The sequence below is a fragment of the Simochromis diagramma genome, unplaced genomic scaffold, assembly GCF_900408965.1.
Source record: "Simochromis diagramma unplaced genomic scaffold, fSimDia1.1 OVJJ01000176.1, whole genome shotgun sequence".
Taxonomy (NCBI): Eukaryota; Metazoa; Chordata; class Actinopteri; order Cichliformes; family Cichlidae; genus Simochromis; species Simochromis diagramma.
Genome location: NW_024386892.1, coordinates 8,199,336 through 8,212,680, shown reverse-complemented (window position 1 = coordinate 8,212,680; position 13,345 = coordinate 8,199,336). Strand labels below are relative to the sequence as shown.

Here is a 13,345-nt window from a genome sequence, read left to right as displayed (position 1 = left end):
CGTTCCTGGCAGCAAGTAAAAATGAAATATAAAAATATAGTCCAAACAGGTAAGGTGTAATTGTATTATGAGCCATAGTGCTTGGTCTGTTTGTCCGATGTAAATCAATTGCAGTTAGAGGCTACATTAATTTTCTTTCTGTAAGCACTTATTGAAATTATCTGAGCACATTACAAGTACATATTTGCTTACTCTGTATGCTCAAATGTGACCCGTTATAGCCAACAGAAAAAAAGCGGAGGCCCGAAAAACAGGTGGGGGTCCTCCACCACCACCACTCACAGAGGCTGAGCAGTTGGCTTCCACATTTGTGATAATGTTGGCAGCATCACATATGATCTTCACAGTGCAGAGAACACAAATTAGCATCCATTACTATAATGAAATAATTTGTTAGTTCGAAATGCCACAGGGAACTATGTACCTGTACATTAATGCTGTGGAAAGACTTCCTGTTCACATAGTCTCCTTCATTTACTGAAGGAGCAATGATTGGAATGTGAGTGCCATCTATACAGCCAATCATCTATGAAGCGCCTTGAGGCGACTTATGTTGTGATTTGGCGCTATATAAATAAAATTCAATTCAATTCAATTGAATCACGCCTGGGAACCCTGAAAATAAATGTAAAATGTAAGTAGTAGTCCAAGTATCACCACATCATAAATTAAGTTTCGTTCATCCTGATACCTGCAATTTTGTGGAATCCCTCTTTGATAAATCTTGTGGGTCTGTGACCGGGGAACACCACAAACGAGTACAGGAGACGTTTCAGTGCAACTGTAACATTCCTGACTGCCCGACAGACGGTAGCCTTGGAAACGTGCTCAGCGTCACCAATATTATACAGAAAGCTCCCGTTTGCAAAAAACCGAAGTGCAATACAAATAATATGTAATGAACTGAGAGCATGTCCGCGATGTGTCACATGAGCAATATTAGGCCTGAGGATGTTATTCAAATGAATTATAGATTGTGCTGAAAAACGGTAACGTTCACACAGAAAATCATCAGGAAATGATAAAATGTCCGAACGCGCTCTAATCACTCTCTCCCGGCGGAGAGCTCTGCGGAGAATTTGGGCTTCAACATCTACTGGCTCTTCAAGGAAGGAGCACGCCATGTCTGACACTTCCTACAGTCAGGTTTCTGACAAAGAGGCGGAGAACGTCAGGGTTAGTTGAAGTAAACCTGCTAGGGGGCAGGTTAGCTTCACGGAGTGTGTCGTCATAGTAACTCACTCAGAATTAAGCTAAACTCGCTTTGTGAAACCGAAAACCCAGAGTTTTCGTTAACTCAGGGTATACTTACTCAGAGTTTGCACTAAACCGGCTTCCTGAAATAGGGCCCTGGTCATGATCAACTCTAGGCTGGACCAATTACAACACATCCATATTGAAGGGAAAAGGAACATGATTCGTCCCGGACTTCAGCTACAATGAAAAAGACACAAAGCTGGAGTTATTCTGTCTTTACGCTGTCAGCTGCCTCTTCTTCTCTCATTCTCCTCCCTCTCCTGTTGCTACTTCAATCATGAAACTGATCAATGATCAGCTGATCGTCTCTCTTGTTTGTTTATCGCCCACTTTGCGAGGAAAGAGGAAACCAGCGGATGTCGCGCTAAACAACAGCAGCACGTTCAAGCTTGATCAGCTGTTGTTATAATTTATTTAATATTAATTTCTAGTATCAGCTGATGTTTGCTGGAGCCACAGCTGTAAAGCTGCTGGTCATGATGTCGGTGTGGAAACATGAAGGTGATACAAATCATACATATATACCAACAAGACAGTGTACATCACTGTCACAACAGCGTTTGTTGTAGTTCAAAGGCTTTATGCTTTTTCCTGTAATACCTGGTGGTGTAGTCGGTGATTTTTTGTCAGTTCAGCCTTTTATATTATGTTTAACCCGAGTGACCACCCGGTCAGCTGGTGGGTAACTTTTCTGAGTGGGTTTGAAAACATTAGAGCACTTATGCAAATATGTGATGTCTTGATGAATCGAGCAGGTATTTGAAGTTTACACAGAAACATTCTCACATGAAAATATCTTAAAAGTTTATTTTGTGACCCAGAAAGAGTAATATTTCAAACTCCGCCCCTCTGTGTTCCTCCGCCACTGCCTCGTTTGAGTTTTGGACGAAATGGATTCTGGGATATTGAATTTCGTCATTTCGAGCTGATTGGAGACCAAAACAGCCAATCAGATATTTTTTGCATCCAAGTCTGTGATTGGCTGGTTTTGTGGCACAAATATAACGGTGTAGAGAAAGAGTTGAGCGCGCACGGGCAGAAATGTTGAGGCAAGCTAGCGCAAGTGCAAAAACTGAGCGACGGGCTGCTGTTGTGTGTGTGTGTGTGTGTGTGTGTGTGTGTGTGTGTGTGTGTGTGTGTGTGTGTGTGGATAATAGCAAACACTCAAATACAGTTTTTTCATGCAGCAATGAATTTTGTTCACTCAAATTTAGCTTTTCTTCGCTGAAAATAAATTTCTCCTCAAAATGCAACACTTGCACCTGCAATTTTTTTTTTATGTGCGCTCAGAATAGTGGCACAAAAATAACGCCATAGGAAAATACTCCAGTTCAGCTCTAATACCTCTACAATGACAACAAGAAAATCTTAAACCATTCTGTCAAACTAGCTGTGAAACTGAAGTTGATATCACAATGCTGGATTCTACTGGAGTGAACAGCCTCAGTTTCACTTTCGCTATTTGTACTTTTTGGTTTTGCTCCTTTTTCAGGTTTATTATCTGCGAGGTCAAATGTGATGTCATGTAATTCCCAGTAAGAAATGTAAATAAATTCAGTAAATTTACTGGCAGCAAAATTTATGAAAGAACAAACATGTGTTACTGGAAAAATACTAAAGTAGTTTGTATAAACAGAAGAAAAAATACTGTCTTGAGATTGCCCACCATTAAGAAGGCACAATAGCTGCCTTTCTGTTGCAAAATACAAATGTATTCAGTAATAACATAAAGTAGATGTTTTTATCAAGCTTAGTGGTTTGTTCGTATTTGGGGTTTTTTTAAACCACATTACAACAGATATCTTTGGGGCAGGTCAAGGTGAAATCTTCATTACAATATAAAATACAAGTTCTTTTATTTATTTTTAGTCTTTCTTTCTTATTACGAGATAAAATGTGGTACTCGCCTTGTTGTTGTCCTTGGCTGATGAAAGTCTTGTTGAGCAGCTCCAAACAGGACACTTCATCTTGGAGCAAAATGTAGTTTGGGTCGCATTCAGGACGAACAGCTTCAACCTGTAAACACACTGAAAGAGCTATAACGCTGGATATGCCCTAAGGCAGAGACGAAAACTGCCATTACTGCTATTTTGCTTTAAAAATCCTACTAAAATGTGTGTGTGGGGGGGCGGGGGTTAAATATCTGCTCACATGGGGACAGCACTGCAGAAGAAGTGCAATAACTGTAATTTCTGTCGAGATTCCCATCGAGAGTGCCCTGATGAGCCACCTGATAACAGAAATAATAATGATAATAATACAAAAATTTTAAAGGAGGAATTGACCGGTTTTACGCGGCGTTTCTAAAAGCAAACACATCTATGTCTCGTTTAAAGGAAGGATACAAATCGGACGTCCTCTTCGCAAACACAGCACAAAGTGTTTCAGTCACCTCCCCAAAGCGTCTGACTGCGTCTGTGTTGATGCGGGTGGTTCACATGATACACTTCACGGCTCACTCTCCGCGTCTGCCTTTTTCTCCCCTCCTTCCTCGGGAAGGACGATCACACATTAACGTTCCGGTGTGGAAATATTCTTTTAATTTGTTTTAATCAAAAACAGTCTTGCGCCTCTCCTGTAGGCGAAGGCGTGGGGTACAAATACATTTACTAATGTGCTAACTAGTTCTAAAGTGAGCTGCAACAGTTCTATTCTGTTTCTCTAACCTATATCGTACAAGATTGCACTTCCACAGCAATTAACATCAACACACAGGAATTACTTGGGAAAATATCACCCTACTGTTTGCAAAATGAAATGAAGCATTCCAGTTTTTGAGGAACAAGAGCAGCCTCCATTAGACTGCTCCACCACTGAACCATAATTTCCCCTTCACATCATCCCTGAATTCAAAAAGATATCTGGGGCTGAGCTCTAGATCTAGATCCTGGCCTAGTTTAGTGATTAAAGTTGCAATATTTTCGTGACAGCATTAATTAATATGGTATTTCCCAATATTTGTCATTTGAATGTGTAATATGCAGTTCTGTATTTCTCAGAATGTCATTCTGAGACATTCTTCATTCTTACTGATAATCTCTTAACTTCCTGAAAGTTTATCTTCACCCGCGGTTATTTTTCCTGTGATCGCTTCAAGACTTCAGAATGCTTTTAAAAGAAAACATTATGTTTCCACAGGATAATTGCAATTATTTACAGCACACAACTTCACGATGGTTCCATGTAAATATCAAGTCAGTCTGATTTTACCTTCCAAAAAAAAAGCCCTTTGAAATTGCCCATATATAACCTACTCTTTTAGTGACTTAGGAATGCTGGTGAAAGGAAGATTCCTGTTTCCACAGGCTAATTGCAGTGCATATCAACACCACACAACCTCAGTGGTATCCTGTTAATATCAAATCTGTCTGATTTTGCATTTCAGAGTAAAAGCCCTTTGACTTTGTCTATATGAGCTACTTTTTCTATTACTCCCAAATGGCATTAAAAGGAAAATTCCTGCTTCCAACCACAAAAAAGACAATGCCTTATATACAATAAAAAGAATAAGAATACATTTTATGATTCCAGAGGGAAATAGCTTATCTGCTATTTGTAATGAGAACTGAAAAAACCTGCAGATAATTTTCTGAATCTCTCTGTTTTACAACAAAGAGAACAAAGAGATGACGAGTCCTCCAGTACTGATGGGGTTGTTTTTTGTTCCATCAAGATGTTATAAAGTGGGTGATCAGAGTTGTTCAGGATGGCTTTAAGGTCTTTATTGTGCATCTTTCTACCACCAACTTGTCAGAAACAAGGATGCTCCCCAGCAGACTTCAGCACAGAACAGCTGACCGGAGAGAACATCTTCAATGTTTCAGTGCAGAAAGAGTTTAGCTAGACTCACAGATTGCATTGGGACAGCCTGGTTGCATCATATTCAAAACTTCATTAAAGATCATCCTTGATAGTTGATGTGAAACTCTGAACACGTTCCACCACAACATGATCTTCCCTGACTATTCCAAACTTGTCACGGACAAACAAGTGGGATTGAATCCCTGTAAACGGTTGCTGCACCAAATAGAAGATAAAGGTCTCCCTACTGTTCCCAGCGGTGCTGGTGCTGAAAATGACGGAGGACAGACGTGAGTTTACCGACCAAAAAACCCCCCAGGACTACATTTTTTTCGTGTGGCAGCAGTCAGAGTAGGGGTGTAACAATTTTGATTCATAAGCAGCTACAGTTTAAATGCATCCAGATGGTTAAGGACGAAGATGGGCAGACATTCAATCAATCTTTATTTATAAAGCACTTTTCATACAAAAATGTAGCACAAAGTGCTTTATATGGTTAAAAGCAGCCCACCCCACCCTCCAACTCACTCCCCACACTCTCATTAACATAAACGATCATGGATACATCCCCCCCCACACACACACACTTAAAGAGTAAAATTGGGCAGGGCACACATGAGCCAGGTGAGGAAACACTATCACAGGGAGCCGTCTGCACCGGGAGCCGGTCACAGACCGCAGCCACCAGGCTGGGCACACAGCAGGAGGGAGGCAAAGAAGCCCCCCCAATGCTACTCTTGGCTGAGATTCAAGGCCATAGGATGATTTTAAGCAACATCTATGCACCTAACACTGACGACCCCCCCCCTTTTTTGGAAACTTGGAATGCAAAATTAGTGATATTGGCGACTACCCAATCCTGATAGTGTCATGGTTCTGGGTCGGTTTGACCCAGCATTTTGAGTTCCTTATGTTTTGGTTTATTTTTGAATGATGGATTGTTCTTTATGTTTCTCTGGTGCTTTGATTTTTATTACCGTACTTTCTGGACAATAGAGCGCACCTGTATATAAGCCGCATCTGCTCTATTTTTAAAAAATTTAAAAAAAAAGATATACAAGCCGCACCCGGCTATAAGCAGCAGATATCTATGATGAAAAAATAGATATTTACTGCATGTACAGAACAATCTTGTACTGCAAATGTACAAGTATGCACCTGAACAGATTCTTTCCGAACAATGCCTTTTAACATGGCAGCAACTTTGCTGATTAAAATGGAACAGAACCAAGAGAAAATAACCGCTATTTATTTACCTCCATTTTTCCTGTATTTGAAACCACAAGTCACTTTAATCATCTTCGCTGAAACCCATGAAGTCGTCTTCTTCAGTGTCAGAGTTGAACAGGCTCAGAAGCGCTTCATCACATCTGTCTCCATCAGTCTCGCTCTCCGTGTCACTCTCATCCTCCGGTGAAGTTGGCTCTGAAGGTGCGCCGCTCTCTTCGCGCAGCAGTCCAGCCTTTCGGAACCCATTGGTGATGGTGGATTCTTTCACAGCACTCCACGCTGTTAGGATCCACTGACAGACATCAGAAAAGGATGCTTTTCGCATGCGGCCAGTTTTTGTGAATGACTTTTCACCGCTTGTCATCCAAGTCTCCCACTCAACCCGTAGTGCAGCTTTAAATGCCCGATTTACACTGATGTCAAGTGGCTGCAAAAACTTTGTTGTACCTCCAGGAATCACAGCTGGAATGGAGTTTGTTTTCTTGATCGCTGCTTTCACAGAATCTGTGATGTGGGCCCTCATGTTATCCAAAACAAGCAGTGCTTTTTTCCGGTGAAAAAATCCTCCCGGGCGCTTCCCATAGCACTCCGTTAACCATTCCTTCATTAGACCTTCTATCATCCACCCTTTGGTGTTAACTTTGACCACTATGCCTTTCGGGAGTTGTTCTTTCGGCATAGTTATGCGCTTAAAAATCACCATTGGTGGAAGTTTTTGTTCGGATGCCGTGCATGCCAGAACGCAGGTGAAGTGCGTCCTCTCATGGCCTGTTGTTTTCAACAACACGGATGATGCACCTATCTTGTTAACGGTCCTGGGCAGAGGCAGATCAAATGTTAAAGGTACTTCATCCATATTGATTATGTCGTCTGGTCCGATGGAGTTTTCTTGTATCTTTTTTTCAACGAATTTGTGGAAGTTTTCAACTTTTTCCTGATAGTCAGGGGGGAGTTGCTGACAGAGTGGTCCGTGCCCTGATGGACAGGTTTTTACGTTTCATAAATCTGAAACACCATGACGGCCCACCTTTGAAATCTTTAATATTCATTTTGCGGGCGATTGTTTTGGCTTTCAGTCGGATCTGTACAGTGGATACACCTCGGCCACCTGCTCTCTGTGTGTTCACCCATTCCTCCAGGACATTTTCAAGTTCAGGCCACCTGCTTTTATGTCCTCTGAAAGCTTTTCTCGACTTTTGGCATTGCATGAGCTCTTCCCGCTGCCGCCTCCAACGTCTCACCATAGACTCATTGACGCTAAGCTTGCGTGCAGCAGCGCGGTTTCCCTCCTGGATAGCAAGATCAATGGCCTTCAACTTAAAACTTGCATCATACGAACTTCTTAGTGTGGTTTTCATGATGAAGGGGCGAGGATTTGAAAATAATTACCAGTTGGTAATTTGTTGTGCGTGTTCTATCTGCTAAAGAAAAAGTAGTGTATCCTTCTTTGCATTGATTTTTCATCTATCTTGTTTTTTTATTCTAATTCTGGTTAGAGTCCCCCTAGTGGTGGAAGAAAAATCCACAGAATAGCCGCACCTTTGTATAAGCCTCATGGCTCAAAACCTAGGGAAAAAGTAGCGGCTTATAGTCCAGAAAGTACGGTATTATGAATCTGTGTTTCTGTATTAGGATTAATGTTCGGGTTGTATTTCGTTGTTATTGCAGGTTTAGTTCAGTGTCTTGTCTGTCTCACTCTGTCGAGTCCGTGTCCTAGTAAAGTGTGTCTTGTTTCCTGCTTTACTTTGGAGGTTCATGTTCCTGTCTTATGTCTGTGTGTCTAGCTTTGCTCCCCGTGTCTCGTTAAGTGTAATTTCTCCCAGCTGTGTTCCCACCTGTTCCTCGTTCCCTCTTATTCCTGCCTCAGTATTTATAGTGCGTGTCCTCCAGTGTTCAGCGTCGCATTGTTAATGTCTTCTGCCCTCACTCCCTCTCTGTGTTCTGCCTGCCTGCCTAGTTATTCGGTACTCCCAGTTTAGTTAGTGTTTTTCTGTTCTGCTTCATCCCAGCAATAAAGCTGTGTATTTTGAGTTTTGGGTCCTCTCTTCCTGCCTTCCTACACGCAGCCATGACAGAACGATGTGACCACAAAAAGTGAGGAGGCACCGCTCGGCTTTTGATGGGACCCGGCTGGTTCTTGGGGGTCCTCCGTGTAGCCGGTCGCCTTCATTTGCCACTAACCCCTCTACTCACTCTTCCGTTTCCTCCCCACTGTCGATGCCTGCAACCCGGACCCGAGGAAAGCGCCCGAGGCGGCACTGGGAGGAATACTATGAACCTGCGAGCAGCCGGCTCACACCAGCACAGGCGTTTTATAAGATGCTGGGGATTATCATTGTTCCCCCCAGTGTATCCAACATTTCCACACCGCAGCAGAGTTTGTCCACGCCACCGCAGCAGCCGGGTTTTTTCACATCACCTTCAGCCTGCCCTGCTCCCTCTTCAACAGGGAAGCGGCAGACGCCCCGCCAGCATTCACAGCTCCAGCGGGAGCCTGGATTTCTTTCTGTACAGCCGGCTAGGGTGAGTGGTGGGGCTACTCTTTTGGCTCCTGCTGAAATAAAAACTGTTAATTCCGGGCTGGCTTGTTGTGTAAGCGGCACTGGAGATGAAAGGACTGCTTGTTATAAGGACGATTATCCCGACTCATTGAGCCATAAACTGTGTCACTCCTGCTCCTTTTGAGCCTGTCAATGAAACCAGGAAGATGGGTGTCTCTGTGCTCAATAACTCCAAAGATCCAAAGACTGTTTTTGTATCAGATGATTGTGAGCTACTAACTGAAACAAAGGGTCCTGAGGGTTCTGTTAAAAATGAACTGTGTTCCCCAGCCCTCAGCTCAGTCAGCAACCCAGTTAGCTACTCAGCCACCTTCAGCCCAGTTAGCCGCCCGGCCTGAAGCCCATCGCCACCTCCACCACATTCAGCCTCACTTCCCATAGCTGAGTCACTACCACAGCCAGACTTACTACAAACTTTGTTACAGTCCATGGCCCAGGCAGTAGCTCAGTTGGTAGAAGAATCATTAACTTTATCATGAGTTCAGCCTCCAGTGTCCTCATTACCTGTAGCTCAACCATCTTCTCCACCACCAGTTTCATTCTCACTTCAACCGCCACCTCAGTCTTTAGCAGCTCCGTCTCTTGTTGAGCCGCCCCCTTTTCTCACTCATGTTAAACAGGAAGACAAACTCATAAAGACTGCTACTCTCTCCAGGGCCTCCCCAGAGACTGAGCTCCAACCCTCAGCTGACTCTGGAACCCTGGAAACCAGGAAGCTGGCAAATCTCATGTTACCTGAAAACTCTGAGACCTCTCAGCCATCATTCTCCGCTGAGAGCCTGGGAGAGTTAATCCTGCCAGAGGTCTGTGCACCTGCTGGTTTTGTTCTGTCCCTGCCAGGGGCCCCCGTGCCTGCTGGTTCAGCCCTGTGTGTGCCAGGGGCCCTGGTGCCCACTGGTTCTGTGACTGTTTTCGCTGGGGGGCCTGAGGAGCCCGTCCAGCAACCTTCCTCGTCAGCTGGGGGGCCCGAGGAGCCCGTCCAGCCACCAGCTGCTCCACCACCTGCATCACCCACGCCGCCTGCAGCAGCAGCTTCATCCACGCCGCCTGCAGCAGCTTCTGCATTGGCTTCAGCTTCGCCTGGTCCAGCCTCTGTCGCCGCTGTTGCCATCCGCATGGTCGGCCCCCAGAACTGTTTGCCCGTCGCCGCCGTTGCCGTCCGCACGGTCGGCCCCCTGAACTGTTTCCATGCCGCCGCCGTTGCAGACCGTGCGGTCGGCCTCCGGAACTGAACTGTTTTGGCCCCATGCTGTCTACCTTCGGGTCGACCCCCCGAACTTTTTCGTGGACCCATGGTTTGGCCCAGTCTAGTTTTGTTTTGTATATCTGGACTTGTGCTCCTGATGTTTTGTTTTGTTTCGCCAGCCTGCCAACCTGTCTAGTTATTCGGTACTCCCAGTTTAGTTAGTGTTTTTCTGTTCTGCTTCATCCCAGCTAAAAAGCTGTGTATTGAGTTTCTTCCACCTCCTTGAGTCCTGCATTTTGGGTCCTCGATTCCTGCCTACCTACACACAGCCATGACAGCTATCATGGTCAGGTTAAGAAACAATTATACTGTATCTTGCCATGTCTCCATGTTTGCTTTCGTTCACAAGTGGTCTCTGCTGGTGTGGGCAGGCCACGAGTAATTGTTGGCACTAGTGGTGAGTATTACATCCTGTCCTCACAACTCTGCTGCAGGGCTTGTCGCTGGAACTGGTTTGCTGACAATCCGCGATGGCTGGAGAAACTGCCCAAAAGGTTTACCAACCTTCTCCCTGCTTTTCTTACATACAAAAAGGCCATCTCCAAGTCTGTTATGAATGAGCTCAGGAGGACTGGCAAATCTCAGCAGACATGGCAAACCAAATAAATGAACTCATGCACCTCAAGTACGAGCGAGCCCCCCTGGGTACCTCCATGCCACAGAATCAGTCTGGGATTCTGAGGCAGGAGCCCATGGACAGAGGACCATTGGGAAGTTCCTGAGGAAGGAAAATAAGCCACCGGATTTCAGGTCTTAGGAAGACCCACGTGCATGGTGTGGCATCTCTGTGTCCAGCCATTACTTGACTGACTGCCTGCTCGACGAATTCCGGCGTCAACATCCAGCCATATCCAAACTCCTCCAAGGCACTTTTGGGCACATCCACAGGTCTGACCACACCAGGAAGGTGGCACGAAAAGTCATGCTGGCATCTGGGGTCATGTCCAGATTTTCCATAATGAATGGTAAATGGCCTGCATTTGTATAGCGCTTTTTCTAGTCCCTAAGGACCCCAAAGCGCTTCACACTACATTCAGTCATTCACCCACACATTCACAAGCTACATTGTAGCCACAGCTGCCCTGGGGCGCACTGACAGAGGCGAGGCTGCCGGACACTGGCGCCACCGGGCCCTCTGACCACCACCAGTAGGCAAACACGGGGTTAGTATCTTGCCTAAGGATATTTGGCATGCCGCCAGGAGGCAGCCTGGGATCGAACCAGCGACCTTCTGGTTAGTGGCTGACCTGCTCTGCCACCTGAGCTACAGCCACCCGCAATGAAAACTGGCTGATTGTTTCATGGGTCATGGTTCAGTCTGAGACGGAAAGGTCCTTGGAGCCCATGTACCAGGGAATGGCCAAGAGGTACAGTGATGCAGGAGTGGAAAAGGTCGGCTACATGTATGTATGTGCATGTATGTTTGTATGGGTGTATCGCTGATTGGTTATGTCACAGACACAAACTGAAAATGGCAATCGCTCAAAAGACATATCACACACACGCCCTGAGATACCTGATTCGTCATGTCACACACACACCCTGCGATTCATGTCTTTTGATCGGAGATCACTCATGTCACATTAAACCCACGCCCTGCTATCGCTAATACGTCACGTCAAACCCACGCCCAGGGATCGGTGATCGCTGATAAGTTACGTCACAGAAACGCCTTGCAATCAGCGATCACTCATAAGCCATGTCACACACACATCCTGAGATCGGTGATATGTCCCGTCAAACACTTACCCTGCAATGAAACTGACCAATAAGACAAAAAAGGTTCACAAGAAAGGTTCTGCAGATGATCTGTTAGCCGTTTGACAACTACTCTTTCAAGGATGTTTGATATGAAAGGAAGGTTGGAGATTGGCCTATAATTAGCTAAGACTGCTGGGTCTAGAGATGCTTTTTAAGTGACAGTTTATCTACAGCCAGCTTGAAGGCCTGTGGATCATCACTCTTCTGTGTATTAGGTATTAGGAGTAGGTACGGGTGCACGGGTGTACGAGTTCTTAGCTGACAGGAGTGATAGCAGAACAGATGTGTTATAAAATTTTGAGCAATGTCCTTGTACGATATTTAAGCTGCTTGTAAAGTGAAGAAAGTAGACACTTTAATCAGCCCACTCCTACAACCTGAAATGTGTGAAAGTCTAAATATTTATCAGAGGGGCTCACTAAAGATGATTTCAACAGGACAAAACTGCTTAAACTACTTCAATCTCCCACTGTGACCACTGGTGCAGGGCAGGATGAGGGTTTGAAGGTCAGTTCCTGCTATTGCAGCATCACTGAATGTCTATCTATCTATCTGCCGGCAGAGCCCACGGCCACATCACGGGCCCCTGTGGCTTCTGCTCCGTGGCTGCTGGGTGACCTCTAATCTGGGGCTCTCCTCAGCGCTTCCCAGGAGGGTGGCATGGCTGCAACTCCGATGGTCCTCCTTGGGCTCTCACATTCTGGGAGCCTCTGGGTGTCTGGGGCCTGGATCTCCTCCATGCCTGCTACATGCACTGGGGGACAGACTATGGCTCCCTGTTAAATCCAGAATTGAATTCAAAATCCTGCTCCTCACATACAAGGTCTTAAATAATCAGGCCCCATCTTATCTTAATGACCTTGTAGTACCATATCACCCTATTAGAGCACTTCGCTCTCGCTCTGCAGGCCTACTTGTTGTTCCTAGAGTATTTAAAAGTAGAATGGGAGGCAGAGCCTTCAGTTTTATCTTTTGTCCTGTCTTCCTCTGCTCATCCCAACAGGTTGTGGCAGATGGCTGTCCCTTCCTCAGAATCCTCCGCTACTGGAGGATTCTTTCTTTTAAAAGGGAGTTTTTCCTTCCCACTGTTGCCAAAGTGCTCATAGGGGGTCATATGATTGTTGGGTTTTTCTCTGTATCTATGAAGCGCCTTGAGGCAACTTTTGTTGTGATTTGGCGCTATATAAATAAAATTGAATTGAATTGAATATCAAAGAACTGGATTTGATAGCATCCTTCAGATTGATCGTGGTATATCAATCCCCTGCATTGATGGCCTGACGCACCCTGGGGACCGTCAGTATCCCAGGGTGAGAGGAGGCAGACAGCAGCGGGGCTTTTCTCCCACTGCTTCCTGGTCCCCAAGTGGAACGGGGGGTTTCGTCCCATTCTGGACCTCAGAATGGCATCAATTGTTATTTCAGGAAGCAGTGGGAGAAAAGCCCCGTTTGGCGGTCCCCTGTATGGCTCTCTTTGCCAGAAGTGTTGC

General features: G+C 45.2%; 1 protein-coding gene across 1 annotated transcript in view; it reads right to left on the bottom strand.

Annotated features, from left to right (window-relative positions):
- Nucleotides 1-3,861, bottom strand: part of LOC120734996 (secretin receptor-like) — a 34,761-nt gene extending 30,900 nt beyond the window's left edge. Inside the window, exons 1-2 of the mRNA XM_040034174.1 lie at nt 3,409-3,861; nt 3,165-3,273 (exon numbers count right to left, since the gene is read on the bottom strand). Of these exons, the coding sequence (XP_039890108.1) occupies nt 3,165-3,273; nt 3,409-3,465 (166 nt within the window). The 5' untranslated portion in view covers nt 3,466-3,861. The remainder of the gene's footprint in view (nt 1-3,164; nt 3,274-3,408) is intronic.
- Between the last annotated feature and the right edge of the window lie 9,484 nt (nt 3,862-13,345).